Genomic DNA, 23285 nt, shown 5'->3' with positions numbered 1-23285 from the left:
AACCACTAATTCCTAGGAATGTTAGTAAAGAGAATTCTATAAATAAATATTCTTTGGTAACACTCAGTTATAACATTCAATGGGTTTGCTTGTTGAGGAGTATTTACTTGTGAATGTCACTGGGATTCCTTAAGAGGGAAATGGACTAGGTACAATTTCCCAAACTGTTTGATCATGGAACCTGTTTTTTTTTTTTTTTTTTCAGAGCCTTCTGGGACCAGGACTCTGCAGAGCACAATTTAGGAATCACTGTTGTAGCCACAGGGTCAGGCACAAGTGTGTGGGTTCCTAGCCTGAGTCCCCTGCTCCCAAGTCGGCCTCCAGATGCAGCCCAGCATCCCACGATGCTTTTCAATATCTCGACACTTCACAGTCCAGAGAGAAAGATTCCGTTCTTCCTCTACAGAAGGCCCTGGAAGTTGCAGATTTGGGTGTTTAAGGCTCATCTCTGCTTGAGAGGACCAACCCCGAGGGTCTTCATGTGTTCTTCAGGTGTAACGTGTTCACCACGTTACAAGCCCATCAGCAAAACCATAGCTTAATTCACTGAACCACTCCTCACTTTTTTCTTCATCAAAATTTCCTTGTTCCACCATTCCTGTTTCTTTCAGAGGCCTAGAGGCCAGTTATCCAAATTTACGAAAACAGATGATTTTCCCAACTTCAAAAGGAGAGTAACATTGGGAATTGCCTGGCGGTCCAGTGGTTAAGACTACACACTTCCACTGCAGGGGGCCTGGGTTAAATCACTGGTTGGGGAACTAACAAGACTGATTCTAAACCTTTCATTAATGAAAATATGCTTCTTGTTATGTTACTAACCTTGATCACAGCCTTCATAATGTTTTTGACCAAACTCATTATGAGAGTTTGAGAACGTTTATGAGAATGGGGGCAGAACAGAGAATACAGACAATTTTCATGGTCTACTACCTGCTACAGCTCAATCTTAATACAGATGAAAAATGATAAATAAAATTTAAAAGTCAGATTCTACAACACAGTAAAAGACTAATTCAGCACAATAATGTCAAGTTTGTAGCCTCCAAAGTGAGGTTCTGTGAGAAGTAGGGTTATAGGGAATTTCTATTTTCTTCTTTACATTTTCCTGAATTTTCTACATTAAATACATGTGACTTTAATAATGTTAAAATATTTAAAAGATATAAAAAAAGGAAATGTTAAAATAATCAAATCATAAAAGGCACGTAAAGGGGTTAGCAGATGTAAGCTCTTGTATATACAGTGGATAAACAAGGTCCTACTATATTGCACAGAGAACTATATTCAATATCCTATGATAAACCATAAGAAAAGAATATTATATGCATAGTTGAGTCACTTTGCTGTACAGCAGAAACTAACACAATATTGTAAATCAACTCTACTTCAAAAAAATAATAAAAGTAACCACTGTCCTGACTTAAAAAAAAAAAACAAGTAAAAACTACTGTGTAAATACCATTATTCTGAACCTGAAATGGGGTTAAAATCACTGCATTAAATCACAAAGAGATGGACAGATTTCATAAAAACGTCACACTTCACATCCAAACTATGTAAGACCCAAATCAATTATGTAAGAGCTGCCTGGCAGCAAACGCAGTGCTTCAGGCTACACACACAGACACCAGAAACTACCAGAAGCAAGGACCCCACTGCCCCAGGGCTAGTGGGGAGTATCTGGAGATGGCATCAAAAAACTAAGATTTTAATGCAACCTGAAACGATTTTAAACATGATTTAAGCAAAAGTCAAAATCCATGCAAAAAATTCATGATGAAAAAAATGAACATTTTTAAAGACAGGATAACAGTCCCTTGAGGAACCATATTAGAGCCTGAGGCAGAAGGAAAAATTAGGAGTGTTTTGGGGGCTATTTTGTCCATCTTGGATTTTTCATTACTTTTGATTGCCTTCAACGACTGCATTAAAACATCACTTATCTTGATTATCGAGATTTTTGACGCCCCCTTAAATTCTGCGCCCAAGGCAAGTAAATGCCTCATTCTCTCACCCTAACCCCGGCCCTGCTAATGATATTGTAAAAGACTGCCCGAGGGAGGACACGCTGTGTTAGACACGAAGAAGGGACACGTGTCGGTGGGGACAGCTGTCCAAGGAGGGTAGCCTAGGGCCGGCTGTCCGGACACTGTGGGCGCGGGACCTGGCGGGCGCCGGGCCCAAACCAGGGGCCAGTTGGGCCCCTGCCGGCGGTGGCGGGGAGCGCCGCCCAACTTTTTTCCTCCAGTGTCTTTGCACAGCCGCGCCGTCCAGACGGGTCGAAGGTCACAGATCGCGGGCTGCAGAGCAGTTAAGGCCTCTCTGGGCGTCGCTGCGAGATGAGCCCGCGGGCCAGACCTCTCCCCGCTCCCCCGCCCCCCGCCCACGGGAAATGCAAAATCCCAGCGGGCGACTCCGTTCCCGCCTTCGCGCCCGCATGCCGGGCCAATCACAGAGCCGACCCTGTGCGCGCCGGCCAATGGAAGCGCCCCGCCAGGCAGTGGGCGGGCCGCGGACGACCGTTACCCGGCGGGACCCGCGGCTGCACGAGGAGCGCCACTCCCTCTGAGGCTGCGGTCGAAACGGGACGGCGCACGCACGGCTGCGGCGACAGCGCGGTTCCGAGGTACAACGAGCGGGGAGTCGGGCTGGCGGGGCCGGCGGCTGTGGTCAGGCTAGGGCGGAGGCCGGGAGTGTGGGGGACGGGGCAGCGAAGCCCAGTGGCGGCGAGTCCCCGCCAAGGGCCCGTCGGCGCCGAGGGCCGCGCGGCGCTAAGGAGGCCAACGAGGCCTCCTCCAGCGGGTCCTGGAAGGGGAAGCGGGCAGGGTCCGGGGGCGCCGCCGTGGTCCGCAGGGTTTGCGCGTTCGTCGGGGGGCCTTGGAGTTCCAGAATCCCCCAATGTGGTACCTTTGCATTCGGTTCCAAGCGGGTCCCCCAGCCTCGCTTCGCGGGCGCCGAGGCGGACTTGCGCGCCTAATTCTTTTCGAGCTGCGTTGCGGGACCTGACGTTTATTTCTCCAGGGAAAGGTGGGAATTCACTCACGCGTGTATCGTTGCGACAAATATGAATGGGGCCTGTGCAGCGGGCGCGGGGTACGGCAGCCACGGTCCAGAGCGAGAGACGGACGCTGGACATTAGTTAATTACCCTGCTATGCGGGACGGACGGCAGAAGGGTGGGATGTTTTCCAAACTGGCAGACATTCCTGATGTTGTGTGGAGGGCCAGGAAGGTTTCCCTAAAAAACGGATATTGGGGGTAGGTCTGAAGGTTGAGCAGGAATTGTAGGTGGTTGGGGGGGCCGGGGTGCGGCAGGCGGAGGTGCGGCACGTGGCCCAACCTGTGTGAGGAAGCACAGTGGCCGGTGCATCTGGAACCCACGAAGTGCCAAGGTTCTTGCAGAGCCCAGGCCCTTGGTTGGTGGGAGGGGGGGGGGTGTCTTGCAGACGGTACTAAAGCTTTAATCGTTATCCAAAGAACAGTGATAGTCTGTTGCTTAGTTTTAAGCAGTGGGGTGAACTGACCAGATCTGCATTCTGGAAAGATTATTCTGGCCGGGTAGGGGGTTATTGCCTGGATCCATGTTAACAGTAATGGTCTCTTGATCAAGATGCGTCAGGGGTTAAAACTGACAAGACCCGGTAGGGATGAGGGAGGTGTCAGAGGGAGGAGAGCAGCTTGTGGTTTGGTTCCGGGATTGAAAACACAGGAGAGAATAGTTTGATGAGTGAGAGGTGGGAGAGCAGAATAAAAAGGGGTATATGCCTGGGAGCGGAATTGCTGGATCACATGGTCGTTCTGTATTTTTTTTTTTTTTTTTTGAGGAACTGCCAGATTGTTTTCCAGAATGGCTGTGCCGTTTTAGATTCCCACCAGCACTGTAAGAGGGTTCCAATTTCTCCATTTCCTTGACAGTACTTACTGTCTATTTTAATAGCCATCCTAGTGGGTGTAAAGTGGTATCTCACTGTGGTTTTGATTTGCATTTACCTAATACGTTGAGCATCTTTTCATATGTTTATTGGCCATTTGTATATTCTCTTTGGAAAAGTGTTTATTCAGATCCTTTGATCATTTTAAAAATTGTGTTGTTTGTCTTTTTGTTGGACTTGTAAGACTTCTTTGGATATGCTGGGTGATAGAGCCTTATCAGATATATGATTTGCAAGTATTTTTCTTATACTAAAATTTTTCCTTTTGTCAAAGTTCTTGAACTTGGGTGTCTTCATATTTAAGAATGAAGCTTGCAAAACATTGAAGGTAGATTTGAATGCAGAATCAGATGTGAATGAGGCTGCAGCTTGTAAAGGCATATAGTAAAGAGGTTTGCAAAATATATGTTTTTCTCGCTAATTTTTTGGAAAATATATGTTTTTAAAATTGAAAGTGTTACTTATATTAAGTAATGTGTTTATGAATAAATTAAAAATTTTTGTTTTACTTTCTAATATAAGTATTAATAGATATTACCAATGTAAACAGATACTCCTTGGGGTTTTCAGTACTTTTTAAGAATGTGAAGGGTACCAGAGGCCAAAAAGTAAGAAAACCCCTTATCTATTTTAATGTTAGTTATTTTGATAAACTAGCTTTCTTTATACCCAGTCTTTATTTTAAACATTTACCTGGCATTCCTATAGTAGGATCTTTACTGACTTAAATAAAATCTCTTAAGCCAGGAGTTACAAACTTGCAGTTTTTTTTTAAATTTATTTTTAATTAATTTATTTATTTATTTTTATTTTTGAGTCTTTGTTGCTGTGCACGGGCTTTCTCTAGTTGCAGCAAGTGGGGGCCACTCTTCATTGTGGTGTGCGGGCGTCTCATTGCAGTGGCCTCTCGTTGCAGAGCATGAGCTCTAGGCGCGTGGGCTTCAGTAGTTGCAGCACGAGGGCTCAGTAGCTGTGGCTTGTGGGCTCTAGAGCGCAAGCTCAGTAGTTGTAGCACATGGGCTTAGTTGCTCCGCAGTGTGTGGGATCTTACCGGACCAGGGATCGAACCTGTGTCCTCTGCATTGGCAGGCAGATTCTTAACCACTGCGCCATCAGGGAAGTCCAAACTTGCAGTTTTTAAATGTAGCATAGAAGTCCATAAATCCTTTAAATTATATGTGTATGTATGTGCATTTTCTCAGACTTCTATCAAATCTTCAGAAAGTCCATAACCCCAAACGTTAACGACTGCTAGCCAGTTTTATCGCAGTAAAAAAGTAAATAAAAGGCTGTTAAGCTCTTGATATTGGGCCAAATCTTTTCAGCTACCAGCTAAAAAGAATTTCTGAAACATTAGTTGAAAGTTGAATATTTCCAGTCCAGATAATTCCTACGCTTTACATCTGTATATCTATTTCACATTGTTATAGGCCCTTGAACTTACTATGTATAAAAATGAACTCATCATCACCACTGTTCCCTACCCAAAATCAAAATAATATAAAGAACAGAAAAGTATTCTTCCTCCTAGTTTCCTAGCTCAATGAGTGTACCATCAACAATAATGAGTTCACTTTTACACATAAGTCTAGTTATCCTGTCCCTTCTTCTTACCCTTCTCTTACCTTGGGGCCATCCCATATTTGTCCCCTTAGGTTGAGGTGCTCTGTTCACTTCCCTGCTCCTTAGCCTAGCCAGCCGCTACGTGATCTCCATGATTTAGCTTAGATAGATGTCACTTTCTTTATAGGCTTTCCCTTACCTTTGTCAATGCAAGCATGCTATATTATTTCCTACTCAATTATCTGTGAAATCCAAAATTTTAGTTTTTAATTGCTTTTTAAATACAACTCTCAGTTTTAAAAACTCCAAATGCATTTTGTGTGTGACACTATATCCTTTATATAAAAATCTAATACTAAATTGATACGATAATCCGTATTACAGCTAATGCCTCCTTGCTCTTCTTTCTGATCTCAGGTTAAAGGTTAAAGGACACTTTCTCATGAAGGCCTTAGATTAGGTTAGGTCTTTTTATGTTTCCCTAAATCTTCAGGTTATAGAAATTTCCTATTATTTCTGGCCTCCAAATTAGGCTGTGGAATCTGTATTTTTAAAGAGTGCCCCAAGTGATTCATATGTCAGGCAACTTTGAGAAAAGGTACTCTACAATAAGATTTATGTGCTCCATTCCCATCCTCCCACATGACTTTTGGGAATTGCTTATTTATTGTGTGCTTATCATTAACTGTTAGGGCAAGAACTCATGTCTTCAACACTTAGCATATGACTTAACAAATAAGGGTTCAGTCATTATTGAATAGTGTATTAAAGAATGATTCTGTAGAGAAGGGTGTTTATTCCTGAAACTAGAGTGTAATTTCTTGGTAATAGGGTAGTTATGTGGTTAACAATCCTTAGAAACTGCCAGTTTTCCAAGATAGGTGGTCTTAACAATTTGTATTCACTTTAGCAATGTGTGAGTGTCAGTTTGTTCACATCCTCACAATATTAGGTATTACCAGGTTTGGGTTTTTTTTTTCCATTCTAGTGAGTGTGAAGTGGTATCTTGGTGGTTTGAATTTGCATTTCTCTGTTGATTAATGATGTTGAGCACTTGCTTATACACTTAAGAGCAATTCATATGCTTTGTGTTATGCACATGTGAAGTAAGTGTCCAGCTACTTTGTCCACTTTTTTTTATTAGATTGTCTTTTTTTTAAAGGTTCTATTTATGCAAGTTCTTTACATAATCTATGTAAGAGTTCTCTGTTGGATATATAAATTGTGAATAGTTTCTTCCAGTCTTTGGCTTGTCTTTTCACTTTTCAGTAGTGAGCAGAAGTTTTTAAATTTTGCTGAAGTTCCAGCCATAAAAAGGTACGAAACTGGGTCATTTGTAGAGACGTGGATGGATCTAGAGACTGTCAGACAGAGTGAAGTAAGTCAGAAAGAGAAAAACAAATATCATATATTAACGCATATATGTGGAACCTAGAAAAATGGTACAGATGAACCGGTTTGCCTGGCAGAAATAGAGACACAGATGTAGAGAACAAGCATATGGACACCAAGGGGGGAAGGTGGTGGGGGGCGGGTGGTGGTGGTGGGATGAATTGGGAGATTGGGATTGACATATATACATGAATATAAAATAGATAACTAATAAGAACCTGCTGTATAAAAATATAAATAAAACAAATTCAAAAAAAATTTTTTGCTGAAGTTCAAATTAACAACTTTTTTATTAACACCTTTTGTGATCTAAGAAATCTTTGCCTGCCCTAACGTCGTGAATATGTTCTCTTATGTTTTCTTTGACAAACTTTATAGGTTTGGTTTTCACCTTCAGAAGTATGAGCCATCTCACTTTTGTTATTGGGTATAATGTGAGGTAGGGATCCCAGTATTTTTTTCCCCTTGCAGAAATCTAATTGTGCCAGTACCATTTATAGGATATGCCTTAGAACTTCCTTTCCACATTGAATTGAATTTATCCCTTTCTTAAAAGTCAAGTGGCTCTCTTTCTTGCCTCTCATAATATGTTCTTTAATCTATTAGTTTAACATACTACATTGCCAATACTGTAGCTTTGTAAATCTTGAAATATGTGTCATCCAAATTGCTTCTTCTGGATTGTTTTGGCTATTCTAGGTTCATTGCATTTCCATGTAAGTTTGCAATCAACTTGTCAACTGCTACCAAAAAATCTTGCGATTTTGAGTGAAATTGTGTTGAATCTATAGTTCAATTTGTAGAGAACAGATCTTAACAATACTGAGTCTCGATCTGACAATATGGTATATCTCTCCATTTATTTAGTTCCTCCTTAATTTCTCTCATCATTGTTTTGTAGTTTTCAATATAAAAGTCTTGTATATCTTTCATTACATTTAACCACCAACTGTTTCATGTTTTTTTATGGTTTTGTAAGTGGTACTGTTTTTAAATTTTCATTTTCCAGTTGTTTCTTGCTGGAATATAGAAGTGCATTTGTGTTTTGTACATTGACTTTGTATTCTTCAATCTTGCTGAATTTACCTATTAGTTCTAGTAGTTTCTTTGAATATCCCTTTGGTTTTTCCCTGTATGTTATCATATGGTCTGTGAATAAAGACAGTTTTACCTCTTTTTTTCCAATATGTATGCTTCTTATTTCTTTATTGCACTGGCTAGGACCTCTAGTACATCAGATATAAGTGGTGAGAGAATAACTGTGTTGTTTTTGACAGAAGTTACTGAATTTTTCACCATCAGGTATGATGTTAGCTTTAGGGTTAATTGGGGCTTTTTTTTTTTTTTTTTTTTTGGCGGTACGCGGGCCTCTCACTGTTGTGGCCTCTCCCGTTGCAGGGCACAGGCTCCGGACGCGCAGGCTCAGCGGCCATGGCTCACGGGCCTAGCCGCTCCGCGGCATGTGGGATCTTCCTGGATCAGGGCGCGAACCCATATCCCCTGCATCGGCAGGCGGACTCTCAACCACTGCGCCACCAGGGAAGCCCGGGGCTTTTTTGTATGTAGATACCTGTTATTAGATTGAGAAAGATCTTTACTGTTTCTGGTTTGCTGAGAGCTTTTTACCATGAATTGGTTCTAAGGGTTTTGGTTTTTTGTTTTTTATTTTTTTTTAATATTTATATAGTTTGTTTTGCATGTGTTGGGTCTTAGTTGCAGGATCTTTGTTGCGGCATGAGGGATCTTTCATTACGGTGTGCATGCTCTTCGTTGTGGTGTGCGGGCTTCTCTCTAGTTGTGGCACATGGGCTCCAGAGCATGTGGGCTCGGTAGTTTGCGGCATGTAGGCTCTCTAATTGAGGCCTGCGGGCTCAGCAGTTGTGGCCTGCGGACTTACTTGCCCTGCAGCATGTGGGCTCTTAGTTCCCCGACCAGGGATCAAACCCATGTCCCCTGCTTTGGAAGGCGGATTCTTTACCACTGGACCACCGGGGAAGTCCCTGGTTCTAAGTTTTAATAAATGTTATCAAATTCTTTTTCTGTATCTATTGAGATGATCATGTGATTTTTCTCCTTTATTCTCTTACTGTGGTGAATAACATAAGTTGATTTTCAAATGTTAAACCAACCTTGTATTCCTGGGATAAACTTCATTTGATTAGAATGCATTATTCTTTTTTTGTGTTGCTGGATTTGTTTTGCAAAAAATTACTTTAGGATGTATGAGTCTTTCTACATAAGAAGTATTGGTCTCTTTATTTTTTACTTGCAGTGTCCTCAGATTTTGGTATCAAGATATTACTGGACCTATAAAACGTTGGGAAGTTGTCCCTCCTCCATATTTCTCTAATGGACTTTGGTTAGGATTGAATTCTGACTCTATTTCTGCCTCAGTTGATTGGTAGACTTCATCAGTGAAACCATCTACATCTGGAGTTTTCTGTGAGGAAAAAATTTTAATTACAGTTTTAATTTCTTAAGAGATATGGGACTATTCAGATTGTTTATTTCTTCTTGCATCCAGGTTGTATTTTCATGGAAGTATGTTCAGGTTGTAGAGTTTATCAGATCATGTTGTTCATTATATCCCCTATTATCATTTTAAAATTTGTAGGTTCTGTAGTGATGTCCCCTTTATCATGCATGATATTGGTAATTTGTGTTTTCTCATTTTCTTAGATAAGTTTTATGAAGGGTTTATACATTTTATTAATCTCTTTAAAAAACTTCGGATGTGTTTTTTATAATTATTTTTTTTATTTACCTCTCTTTTATTATTTCCGTCCTACTTTCTTAGGGTTTAATTTTGTCTAATTTTTCTAGTTTCTTAAGGTAGATCATTAATTTTAAACCTTTTTTCTAATATAAGCACTTAACGCTGTACATTACTCTGTAAGCACTACTTTAGCTGCATCTCAGAAATTTTGATGTATTTTCGTAATCATTTAGTTCAAATTATTTTCTAACTTCCATTGTTGATATATTCATTTCTCCATGAATTATTTACAAGTGTGTTGTTTAATTTTCAAATATTTGGGAAGTTATTGTCCTTTTTGTTATTCTTAATTGTACTGTAGTCAGAAAACATACTCTCAAGCATAATGAGGTTTCTGGCCATGATGAAGTAATAGACTGGTTTTACCATGTTGCCATAAAACAACTTGAAAACTAGGCCACGTGTGTGAAACAACTGTTTTCAGACGGATAATGGACAGTACAGGACTGTGATTTCTGAAAGAAAGGACCTGCAACATGAGCCCTGGGGTAGCCTGACTTCCTGCCCAGAAGAACACTGCAGACCATGGAACAAGGAGCTTGAGATTCCAAGCAAAGCAGTGGTCACCTTTTCAAGGGCCGGAGAAGGTGGATGTCCCAGTTCAAGCAAATTCACCTTTATTTCACCTCTTTGCTCCATTCAGGCCCTCAACCTATTGGGTGATGCCCACTTGCACTGGTGAGGGTGATCTTCTCTACTCAGTTTACCAATTCAAATGCTAATCTCTTCCAATAACACTCTCACAGGCATACCCAGAAATAATTTTTTTACCAGCTATCTGGGCATCCCTTAGCCCATTCAAGTTGACACATTAAATTAACAATCACAAGTTCACCCCTTGTTAACTTGGCACCCATACGCATCTCCTTAAACCATGCTTAATCTCCAAGTAAAGACAATTACAAGATCATAATTTCACCTAATATGATACAGCTATCATGCATACAACTGAAAATGTGCTAATCCCTTGGCCTCAGAAGAGGAGGTAAAATTTTGAGTGATTTTACTCTTCTCCATAAATGCTGTTATGTAAAGTTGACAGTGCTTAAATACTGATAAGGTCAATACATTTTATGTTACATAGTAAGGGAATAAGAGAGGAAAGGAAACAAAGGTATTTACTTAATAGATGTATATATACATATACATAACAGAATAAGGAAGAGATACTCATTACAATTACAGTCCTCATTTCTGCAGCCTGTCACGTAGTTGTAGCAGATATTTATAACTGCGTTCTTCTACTGCCTGTTGTGTATTCTTTTTACCTGGGGGATGACCCAAACCTTCATTCCTGAAGGGTCCGGGCCTTAGTGGTCCTGACTAGATTGGGTTGTTTTAGTTTTCCATTGACCATAATCACAGGGCATGGTAATACTAAGAGACTCCCTAAGGAATCTCCTGTATTCCGCAGATGTTCTTCCTTAGCTCCATTGTGAGGTAGTCATCCAGTTTCCCCTTGGTAGTCAGGATTAGTCACCCTGGCCAACACTGTTACTCCCTTCTTTGCCTGTTGATTCAGAGGCGTGAGGAGCCCAAAGTGTCCAGGTGGCAGTCTGAACTTCTGATTCAGTGGAGTCGTGTCTCCTGGTGGAAGCATTCCTCTTGAGGCCAGCAGGGCATAATGTTGTGGAAACAGGAAACAAAAATTTTGCTAGTAGATTACTGGGGGTATATTGAATGGTGCCACTCCCATTTCCAACCCCTTTATTCCTGGTTCTATGAATCCTGGGGCTATCAGAGGAACAGCACCGTATATTGGATGCTGATTTAGAGTATATGCCACCTTCTGGAGAACCTTGCCCCAGCACTACAAGGTATTGTCACCTAGCTGGCACTGAAACTGAGCCTTCAAAGGGCCATCCACTGTGCTGTCAAGCCAGTTGCTTCAGGATAGTGGGGGACATGGTAAGACCAATGAATTCCTTGAGCACGGGCTCACTGCCCCACTTCTTCTTGCTGTGAAGTGAGTTCCTTCATCAGAAGCGTTACCGTGTGGAATACCATGGCAGTGGATAAAGCATTCTCAAAGTCGATGGATAGTGGTTTTGGCAGAAGCATTGTATGCAGGGAAGGCACATCTGTATCCAGAGTAAGCATCGATTCCAGTAAGGACAAAACACTGTTCTCTTCCATGGTGAGAATAGCCCAGTGTAATTAATCTGCCAACAGGTAGCTGACTGATCACCCTGGGGAACGGTGCCGTACTGGGGACTCAGTACTGGCCTCTGCTGCTGGCAGTTTGCCAGACGGGCCTAGGCGAGTGGAAGTCCGTGCTGCTGAGTGCGTGCAGAGTCTCCATCCTGGCCACCACAGTGCTGTTGCTCGTGAGCCCGCGGGGTGTTGACGTGGTAGCTGGGGAAAGAGACGGACTGGCATCGACAAAATCGATTATCCTATCCATTGGATTATTAAAATCCTCTTCTGTTGAGGACACTCTCTGGTGAACACTCACATGGGACACAAATATTTTCACGTCTTTTGCCCATTCAGAGAGGTCTATCTACATACCCAAATTTCTTCGTCACCAGTTTTCCAGTTATGTTCTTTCCAAGCTCCCAACCATCCAGCCAAACCAACTGGCCACAGTGGTTTGGTATATAATTTCATGTCTGGCCATTTCTTCTTCCAAGCAAAGTGAACAACCAGGTGCACTGCCCAAAGTTCTGCCCACTGGAGAATTTCTCTTCGCCAGTGTCCTTCAGCGATGCCCTTGAGGGGTGGGGGCTGGTAATGCTGCAGCTGCTTACTTTTAGGTAGGGCCTGCATATCACACAGAACCATCTGTAAACCAAGCCCAAGTCGTCTCCTCTGTCAGCTGATCATAGGGAACTCCCCATGAGTCCATAGGTGCAGCCTGGGAGAGAAAAGGCTGTGTAGCAGGAGTGGGGGCCATGGGCATTTGGGTCACTTCTTCATGTAACTTACTTGTGCCTTTAGGGCTGCTAGGGCCTGATCACATATGTATATGTACCAGATACACTTGATGATGGAAAGTTGCTGTGCACACTGGGTGAGTCAGATAACACACAGTTCGTAACAGGCAGCTCAGGTTGCATGATAACTCAGTGGCCCTGGGTCATGTGTTCAGTCTCCACCAAGGCCCAGTAGCAGGCCAAGAGCTGTTTCTCAAAAGGAGAAGAGTTATCTTTGGATGATCTCTGCAGTTCCTCCAGGGATGTGGCATTGCTTTTATTTACTATTTTCCTAGGTAGAGGCAATTCTAATGGTTCCACTTGCTCTTTCCCACCATAATAGCCCTCAACTCAACAGGTCAGAAAACCACTGCAGGGATTCTGCCAGCTGCTCAGTATGTCTTTCCCAATTACGCGTTCTGGAACTGAGAAAATAGCCACAATATGGGTTCAGGGACCCACTGGACGCACTGTGAGATGAACCTGAGCTAAAATTCCATTGATCACCTGACCTCCATAAGCCCCTACTCTGACTGGAAGGCCACAGTGATGTTTTGGGTCTCCTAAAATCAGTGTCAGTTCAGAGCCAGTGTTCCTGAAAGGTTGTGGTTATTTTCTTTTTTTCTTTTTTTTAAGTAAAATGAAAATTTATTTCTTGGATAGGGAAAGGTTTTAGAGATAAGTAGTTTAATGCTGATATGGTAAGTCTGTTCCACAGAGTCCTCAGAGATCCATCCAGCACCTTCTGTGTGATTGCTCATTCATATGTAGCTCCATTACCAAGGTTACCTGCTGGCTCAAGATAGCTGCTCCAGGTCCAGCCATCATGTCCATATTCATTTTCCATCACACAGTACTCTTGAATTTCTCCAGCAGGCCAAGACTTTATCTATCTTGAGGCATTTTCACATCTCTCTTCTGCCTAAAATGTTAAGCTACTAGTGTTGGAGGGTCTCCCGCAGAGGTGGGGGGTGGCTGTGGCTCACCACGGGGACAAGACACCGGCAGCAGAAGCTGTGGGAAGCACTCTCTGGCGTGAGTCCTCCCGGAGTCCCCTGATTATTTTCTTTTCCCCAATGTACAGTTACCCCGGTAAAAGGCTTTAGGGACCATTTAGGGAAGAGTATTTTTAGTAGTGTATTTGGGGTTCTTCCTGAAGAAGAGACCCAGCCTCCCCTTCATCCAAGGGCTTATAGGTCTGTACACTGACACAAGTCTGGGAATTGATTGAGGGGCCGTCACTCTGTTTTTATGACTCAGGTTAGAGTTTTGTTCACTTGACCTAGAACTTTTTTGCTTATACAGATGAATTAAGAATTTAGTAGGCTTGATAGGAATTGTTATAGGATAAATCTTTGATGGCCTGTTCAATTTTTTCTATTGTTGATTCTGTTTAGCTTTTTCTGTAAGTTTTTTTTTTTTTAATAAATTTATTTATTTATTTTTGGCTGCATTGGGTCTTTGTTGCTGTGTGCGGGCTTTCTCTAGCTGTGGTGAGCGGGGGCTACTCTTTCATTGCAGTGCGCAGGCTTCTCATTGCAGTGGCTTGTCTTGTTGCAGAGCACAGGCTGTAGGCGCACGGGCTCTAGAGCGCAGTCTCGGTAGTTGTGGCTCATGGGATTAGTTGTTCTGCAGCATGTGGGGTCTTCCCAGACCAGGGCTCAAACCCGTGTCCCTTGCATTGGCAGGCAGGTTCTTAACCACTGCACCACCAGGGAAGCCCTCTGTAAGTTTTTTTTTAAACTATTTTCTTACAAAATTGGCTGTTTTGGTTAAATTTGCAAATTAGCCATCAAAGGTGTATATAGCAATTTCAGTTTTTAAAAGTACATTTTTATGTCTTGTTAAAATGCTTCTTTTCTCATTGCTGGTTTTTGTTTCAGTACTGTCAGTGAGATTTGTCTGATATTATCTATTTAATTCATTTTTCAAAGAATAGCTCTTGGTTTTAGTTATCATTTTTACTGTTTTTAAATTGGTCACTTTTTCTTTTGTCTTAAATAATTCTATTCTCAACTTTTTGAAGTAAAGACTTTAGTTCTTTTCTAGATTCTTGACTGCTTATTAAATCATTTATTTTAGTTTTATTGAATAATAAGAATCTAAAGCTATGACTTCTTTTGGCTATAACTTTGGGCAGGTCCCATATATTTTGGAAGTCCCGTGTTATCATTGTCATTAATTTTTTTCACACTGTTAATATTAAGTGTCTAAATCAGGTTTCAAAGCTAGACAGACTGTCTCCAAGGAGTGAGTTCTTCTGCTTTATAATGTCTTCTCATTGTAGAACAGAGAAAGTAAACTTGGGGATTTGTTCAGGATCATCGATTGAAATAGTTCATTGAGAATTAGAACAAAATCAGTTCTTTTTTTTTTTCCCCAAACTCATCAGGAACCTTTGTAATACCTGGTCACCAGAATCCCTTGACAAGTACTTCAGCTTTTTAGGGGTGTAGACAGTGATGATAACTAGAGGCCAGAAGGCTCAAAATGATTTTGTGGGTTGGCTGGACATTTCTTCTGCTGGTCTTCTCTGGGGTCACTCATGTGTCCATTAGGGTGCCTTGGTTTTCTGACAGGTGACCAGCTTGGGCTTCCTTATGTAGTAGCTGGGTTCAAAGAACCATTGTCATTAACTTTTTAAAAACAGATTTATTGAAATATATCTCACTGATTTCAGATGTACAGTTCAGTGATTTTAGTCACTTTATCAAGTGGTGCAGCCATCACACCATAAGTCAGTTTCAGAATGTTTTAATCCCTCTGATAAAATCCCTTATGCCCATTTACAGTTAACCCTTCCTGTGCTCGCTTCAGCAGCACATATGCTAAAATTGAAATGATACCATTAACCCCTCTTCCCATCCCCTGTCCCACAAAGCCACTAATCTACTTTCTGTCTCTATAAATTTGCTTTTTCTGTACATTTCACTTAAATGGAATCATACAAGATGTGATCTCTTGTCTGCCTTCTTTCATTCAGCATAATGTTTTTGAGATTAATCCACCAGTTTACATATATCAGTAGTTTGTTCCTTTCTGTTGCTGAAAGATATTTCATTGTAGGGACTTATCATGTCATTAGTTTTTAATAAGTCTACAATTTGTTTTGGAAACATTTTTGTTCTGGGTTTGACATAAATAGGGTCACATTGTAGCCTTTAGTACTCTGTTTTTTGGATTAAGACTTTTTGGGTAGTCTAACACGGTTTTTAAATGTTCCTTGGAAATTTTAGAAGAATATGTCTTGTCTGTTTAAATAATACAGTCTTTTATGTAGCTGTCCACGCCTTTAAAAAAGTTACTCACGGCTTCCCTGGTGGCACAGTGGTTAAGAATCTGCCTGCCATTGCAAGGGACACGGGTTTGAGCCCTGGTCCGGGAAGATCCCACATGCCGCGGAGCAACTAAGCCCGTGCGCCACAACTACTGAGCCTGTGCTCTGGAGCCCACAAGCCACAACTACTGAGCGCGTGTGCCACAACTACTGAAGCCCGCGCACCTGGAGCCCATGCTCCGCAACAAGAGAAGCCACCGCAATGAGAAGCCCGTGCAGCACAACGAAGAGTAGCCCCCGCTCGCCCCAACTAGAGAAAGCCCGCACACTGCAATGAACACCCAACACAGCCAAAGATAAATAAATAAAATTAATTTTAAAAAAAGTTATTCAAATGTCTTACAAGTTTCGTTTATTAGGCCTTTGATATTAGAATCTTTGACTATAATTACTACTTTGTCAGATTCTTGTTTTTCTAATAGTTTTTAAAATATAATACTGAGTATAATAACAGTTCAATATTTATACTTCTTCTAGGATATACGTCCTTGAGTGATGCAGGCCACTGAAGTGGTTGAGACAGCTTCTGGTAAAGGCTACCACAGTAATGGAAACATCCAGAAAGGTGAGAAGCTAGTCCAGTTGGCTTTATTCTGGGTGGAAAGAGGCATTAAATGTAATTAGATTTGATAGTTCCCTCTCCAGTGTTGCTACATCTTAAGCCTTCCTACCAGTAAGGTAAGATTCAGCATGTTTTTATCTTGACAGATGACTCAGGTGATTTTTGGTAAATATGGGCAGCCTACATAGGATCTCTCAGGTAAATGGAAGATTTAGGAGAGAGAAGGTGAGCCAGAAGAGAGGGTTTCTGTCCAGGCAGGCTTTCAGGAACTACTGACAGGTACAGTTGCCTTCAGGGTAATAAGTAGAAAGTGGGCAGGTTGACCTCTGCTACCGAAGTTGTGTATGTTTTTTCTTCACATGGATCTAAAATTTCTCTTTCTGTCATAATGGTAGAAGAGAGAATAATCAACAAGGGTATAAAAAGCAAGTTGACTAACCTTTATATGCTTATGAATACATGTAGTTGTAACTATTAAGAGGACTTTAGAATGTGATAAAAATGCTATTTCAAGTCAGACGGGAAACTGGATTTTTCAGCAAATGGTATTAGGACAACTGACGATCCTTTTTGGAAAAAAATTAAGTTAGAGTCCTACCTCATGCTAGAGAGAAGCATTAATTCTACATAGTGTGAAAGGGCTAAATGTTACACACATACACCCACACAAAGAATTGGAAAGTTATAGAAGAATACTTTTATAATCATGTGGTAGGGAAGGCCAGGGAGACAAACCCAGAAGTCAGAGAAGAAAAGACTGATTCATTTAGCTAAATAATCTTAAAGCCCGTGGCATGACAAAATATTATAAAAAGTTAAAAGATAGCCAATAGGGCTTCCCTGGTGGCGCAGTGGTTGAGAGTCTGCCTGCCGATGCAGGGGACGCAGGTTCGTGCCCCGGTCCGGGAGGATCCCACATGCCGCGGAGCGGCTGGGCCCGTGAGCCATGGCCACTGAGCCTGCACGTCCAGAGCCTGTGCTCCGCAACGGGAGAGGCCACAATAGTGAGAGGCCCACGTACCGCAAAAAAAAAAAAAAAAAAAAGATAGCCAGTAAACTGGGGGAAAGTCACTTATATTATAAATGTGAAAAACAAACACCTAGTATCCAGAATATATCATGAACTCCTATACAAATCTCTAAGAAAAACACAATCAGCACATGAATTTATAATTGTATCTGACTCTACTGTCCTTAGCTCCAACCCCATATTTATAACAGCTTATTAGACATTCACATCTGGGTGTTTTATCTCTAACCTTAAACTCCACTTGCCTGGAACTGAATTCATTATCTTCTCCCTCCACCTCCCTCCCCAGCCCCTTGCTTTTCCTCTTCATCTTCTAAATCTCCTCTTCATGAAGTCCCTATCTCTTTAGCACCAGATATTCCCACTCATCTGTAATACCAAGCTGTAACCCTTAGCATTATCCTAGGAAGATATTTAAGCAGGTGGTAGCTAATTGATGAGTCATGAAGTCAGCTTAGCTGATTGTGATCAGCTTTTTTTTTAATAAAATGAAATAGACTAGAAAATAGCAGAATACTTTGGACATAATTGGAGTAATTACTGTTTTGTAAAATTTTTGTTTCACTTATACAGACACATATATGCTAGATCTTGATATAAAACGTGTTTGTGATTGTGTTCTTAAAGAAAAAAAATATGTATTTGAAAGCCACTAATCTCTCTCTCCCTTATCTACCATTTCTAATTGATCACCAAGTCTTGTCAGTTGTGGAACTTTTATACTAGTCTCCTCTTTTCCAGTCCCATTTCTGTACTCTTGGTCTGTCTCCCTTCAGTCTCCCCCTTCAAGCCTTCATTCTTACTGTTGCCAGAGGTGTCTAAACTCAATTGCATTCACATGACTACCCTTTTAAGAAGCTTTCAGTGGTCCTCCGTGTTAGGATAAGAACCAGACTCCTTAACACCTCATAAAAGGCCTCTTTCTGTTCACAGCTCCTTTCACTCCCTTAGAGCTATTTCACTCCAGACAAGCTGGCTTATAATTTCCTGAAAATGCCATGTTTTTTCACCCAGCTAACTTTGTAGTGCTGTTTAATTTGCCTAAAACAACTATTTTGTTTCAAAACACTTTTTAAATGTACAGTTTTCTCTGACGTCTACTTCTCCTTTCTTAAGCATTTACCTGCTAATCAGCAGCATGGTACAGCACCCATGTCTTCTTCGTCTTATTTCTGCAGTGCCTAAGGTTGATATTAGGACACTAGGAGGCACCCAGAGATTACAAAGGGAGTGACTGCCTTCTAAATAGTAAATGCTTTGCCACTGAAAGAGTTCAAGAAGAATCTTAGCTCCTGTCTTAGTCAGCTGGGGCTACTATAGCACAATACCATGGAGGTGGCTTAAAGAACAGATATTTGGTTTTTTCCACAGTTCTGGAAGCTGCAAGTCCAAATGGGGCTGCCAGCATGGTCAGGTCTTGTAAGGGCTCTCTTCCTGGCTTGTAGATGGCCGCCTTCTTGCAGTGTCCTCACATGGTGGAGAGAAACAGAGAGCAAGCTCTGTGGTGTCTCTTCTCTCATAAGTGCACTGATCCCATTTTGAGGGTGCCACCCTCATGACCTCATCTAGCCTTAATTACCTCCCAGAGGCCCTGTCTCCACATGGGGAGTTAGGGCTTCAACACATAGGAATTTTGAGGGGGACACAGTTCAGTCCATAGCAGCAACTATTTAGGGATATTTGTTATGGACAGTGTAAAAAGTATATTCCTCCATTGGGAAGAGCTTAGGCCAGATTACATCTAAGGTCTTGTGTTTAAATTCTGCAATGTTTCTGCTAACATTTTATCCTTTTTTCTTTTTTAATCAGATGAGCCTTCTAATCGTAGAAAAGAAAATTTGTTATCTCCTAATGGTTGTAAAGAAGCCAAATTGACTTTTCTTGATTATGACTGGGATTCCTTGGCATTAGAAAAAAGAGCTAATGACAAAGAAATCAGCAATATTGACAAAATAGAGTTGTTGGAGCCATCTTTTCCTGTGAGTCCAAATACTAAGATGGAGAGTGCTCACTCTCAGTCAAGTGAGCTTGAAGGTGGGATTGACAGCGCTTTCCTGAACGAAACCTACTCTACACATCACTCAGGGCCAAAACTGAAGAATGCAAGCCTTATTCATTCAAATTCAGAGTTCGGTTACGAAATGCAGAAAAGGAAGGAGGTGTTTTTTGATATTTTGCATCGTCAAGGCGATACGACTGTTGGCTTGGAAAGAATCTACCAGATTTCAGATGATGATTCTGAAGATGTGCAAAAGCGTGATCTAGATGATGACTCACAGCAGGAATATCACAGTGCAGAAGAACAAGAATATATAAATAACCACTTATCTTTTGACCAAACGAAAACATTAAACATATCTAATCTGGAAGTTTGGGGACTAAGAAGTTCAGGTTATGGAGTTAATTGTGCTAGCAATCTAGAAGATAATCATGTTAAATTAGAAAGTAATTCTAGCACCTCTTTAGATTCAGCTGATGTTTATGGACAAGAAGGTTCACCTCATGTCTCCAAATTTCAGAATTCTGTTATGTTAAGAGAATATCATGAACCAAAACATGGAAAGTGTATGGAACAAGACACTAGTTTAATGTACCACACAGTATTTGATGCAGTTGTACTAAAGGGTAGTCCTCTTGAACACCAGGAATCTCAATCTAAGAGTGGTTTCTTGAACCCTCAAAAAGCATTAAAAACTAAAATTTATACTGGCAAAGTGAAGTCTCAAGTAACTAAAAGTAAAGATTTTTGTGGAAATTCAGTTGTTGAGAAAAAAATGTTACAGCACCTTGAAAATCCAAGCACATTACCACAAGACAAAGTTTTAGAGACATTACTCCAGCCCTATAAAGATCGTCAAAGTTCCTGGACCTCTATTTTTGATGATTCAGTAATTTCTGCATGTTATAAAAGCCTAGAAAACACCCCTAACCCAGCCTTAGATTTTTCTGTTACTCTACCAAGGTCTGCAATCAGAGATAACCAGGCAATAGAAGAAGGTAGCTCCCTAAGAGCTGCTAATGGCAGTACCACAAATAAAGCTTGCTTTCACCATATGGAAGGACCATGTCCCGAATCAGTTACGGATGTAGCAAGTTGTACAGTCACAGTTAATCAAACAGTGGATGTTAGCACTGATTTTAGGGCTTGTTTCACAACAAGCAGGGCGACGAGCACAAGATCTTCTGTAGTATGTACATCAAGCAACACAGAGATAACAATGAGAAATAAAAAATGGCCTGATGAGTGGCAAAGTGAGAAACGAAGTGTGGCATGTAACACAGATTGGGCATACAGTCAAGATAATGAAGATCCACAGGTGGCTGTGACAAAAGGACCTTTGGGGAAATCTGTCTCCGTTGACAGTTTAAAACCTAAGGGAAATTTCCTGAATAAGGTAAAACCAATATGATTAATAATAAAAATTCATTTGACTTTATAATAGAGGCACTGTAGGCTAATGTAAATATTTTGGTTCACTGAATTATATCAGGGGTTTCTGAGGCTTTTGTGAGAAAATGCTGGATGAAGGAAAAAGGTGAATAGATTGCTACCAACTCTGTTCTTCTCTGTTGGCAGCTATTGCCACAAAGTCAGTTCGAAGTTGGATTTTACATCTTACCAGATACAACATGTATTATTGTTTGTTGCATATGTCTAATTTGATCTTAAATCATGTTTTCAGGATTCCCTGGAATTAAGGAAAACATTTGACTTCACAGACTTAAAGAAACATTCTGAAAGGTAAGTCAGACATATGATCAAAATAGTAATTTGCTTTTTGTGTAGGTACTTAACCATATAGAATAATAGCCAGGAGTGACTTGAAGAGATCGTCTGCTTCAGCCATTTGTCTTGAAAGAAATAAATATTAGAACAATGTAGAATGTTAAAGCTTTCCACTTACTGAGATTTCAGTCTGAATAATTCCTTCAGAAAAACTCATGGCATCTTTTCTTTATTTATCCAACCCAAACCCACACTGATTTATTACTTTCGTTTTCTTTCATTTGATCCCCTGTAGTCCAAAACAAAATAGCACATTTGGAAAACATCATATATTTGAAGAAGTAAACAGATACTTTTACTGGGATATTTTAATTCGTTGTATAATTTACTTTGCATCCATGGAGAACCAGGTGGTGGGGGAGAGGAAAGGGAGAAGTCTCTGAGAAGTCAAATTGGTTTTTATGCTCTGAGATCATTTGCTTTTTCCTTCATTCATCCTTTATTCTTCTAATGAGTTTGATCTGGTATCCAGTCCTATAAAATTAAATAGAAGAGTTGGTTTCCAGAGGCAGATGTATCGAGAATAGTTAGAAGTGGCCAGTATTAGCAAGGGAAGAACTATTAACATTCAAAGAGGTAGTGATTTTGGAGCTTTTTGTTATAACAGCAAAATATTTGCTTCTAATAACATAAGCATTATTATTATTAAGAAAAATGTAAATTTTATTTTCTGTTTAAAAGATAACATTTAAAAACAGTTTCCCTCCAGAATGTTTATAACTTTTAAAAATGCTGGCCAGTGCTTGATTTAGGTTGAAAAATCTGTTGATTCTGGATAAATTAGTACTTTACTTTAGAATTCTTTTCTTGGTAAAATGAAGTATGAATTTGAGATTTATTTACTCTCTTGAATTCTAAAAAGAGTATATTTATTTTTTTAATAAATTTATTTATTTATTTATTTTTGGCTGCGTTGGGTCTTCGTTGCTGCCCACGGGCTTTCTCTAGTTGCGGTGAGCAGGGGCTACTCTTCGTTGTGGTGCACGGGCTTCTCATTGTGGTGGCTTCTCGTTTCAGAACACGGGTTCTAGGCACGCGGGCTTCAGTAGTTGCAGCACGCGGGCTCAGTAGTTGTGGCTCGTGGGCTCTAGAGCGCAGGCTCAGTAGCTGTGGTGCACGGGCTTAGTTGCTCCATGGCATGCGGGATCTTCCCGGACCAGGGCTCGAACCCGTGTGCCCTGCATTGGCAGGCGGATTCTTAACCACTGTTCCACCAGGGAAGTCCTAAAAAGAAGATATTTAGCATTGACTCTTGACATCCTTGTTTTCTTCAGCCTTTCCATCTTTAGTAGAAATTGATTTAAACTTGACAGAGAAATGTAAGAAATCTTAAATCTGTTTCTGGAGGCATGTCATCAACACAGAAAAATATTTGGAATCTTACCTAATCCAATTTTTTTATTTCAAAGGGAACCTCAACTTTCTAAAGAGATGGAGAAGAATTTGCCATCAAAGTGCTGTCAGCAAATAATGCAGAGAGCCATCAAAGCAGAGTTGCACCTTTTAAATGTTCACTATCAAATGTGTCATCAGCATTGCAGTGATATTTACAAACTTGTAATGGAAAATAGAGAAGGACTACATAGGTGATTGTTAGGGCTTGTTTGTTTATTATCTGCTTTTTTATTGAGTTACAGTTGATTTACAGTATTATATGTTTCAGGCGTACATCATAGTGACTCACAATTTTTAAAGGTTATTCTCTATTTATAGTTATAGGTGATTGTCAATTTTAAATCTGTATCTTCCTAGAAATTTATCACTAACTTTAAGTTTATTCTAGAAAATTTCTTTAGTTTTCATTTTTAAAGGGCAGGAGAGGGGTGGATTATAACTGGCTTTGTTAACTGGCCTAGGGGTAATAGACTTTAAAAACTAGTACATTGTAATTTCCTGGAGAGGCAACAGTGCATGTTGGAATGATGAATTCAGTAAAAAGACAGATTCAGGTTTTCTTTATAAAGTCCAAGTTCGGATGAAGTCAGTTGG

At 40.7% G+C, this 23285-nt stretch overlaps 1 protein-coding gene across 1 annotated transcript; it reads left to right on the top strand.

Moving 5' to 3' along the window:
• Positions 1-19433: 19433 nt before the first annotated feature.
• RBM44 (RNA binding motif protein 44) lies at positions 19434-22697 on the top strand. The gene has a single exon (XM_089916151.1). The coding sequence runs from the start codon at positions 19507-19509 to the stop codon at positions 20917-20919; it is 1413 nt and encodes a 470-aa protein (XP_089772277.1). The 5' UTR covers positions 19434-19506; the 3' UTR covers positions 20920-22697.
• Positions 22698-23285: the final 588 nt, after the last annotated feature.

Source organism: Delphinapterus leucas, chromosome 8 (genome assembly GCF_059928025.1).
Source record: "Delphinapterus leucas isolate spDelLeu-1000000601 "Yukka" chromosome 8, BTC_Dleu_Yukka2, whole genome shotgun sequence".
Lineage (NCBI taxonomy): Eukaryota > Metazoa > Chordata > Mammalia > Artiodactyla > Monodontidae > Delphinapterus > Delphinapterus leucas.
The sequence above is the reverse complement of the archived record's forward strand: the minus strand, read 5'-3'. Positions and strand labels throughout refer to the sequence as shown.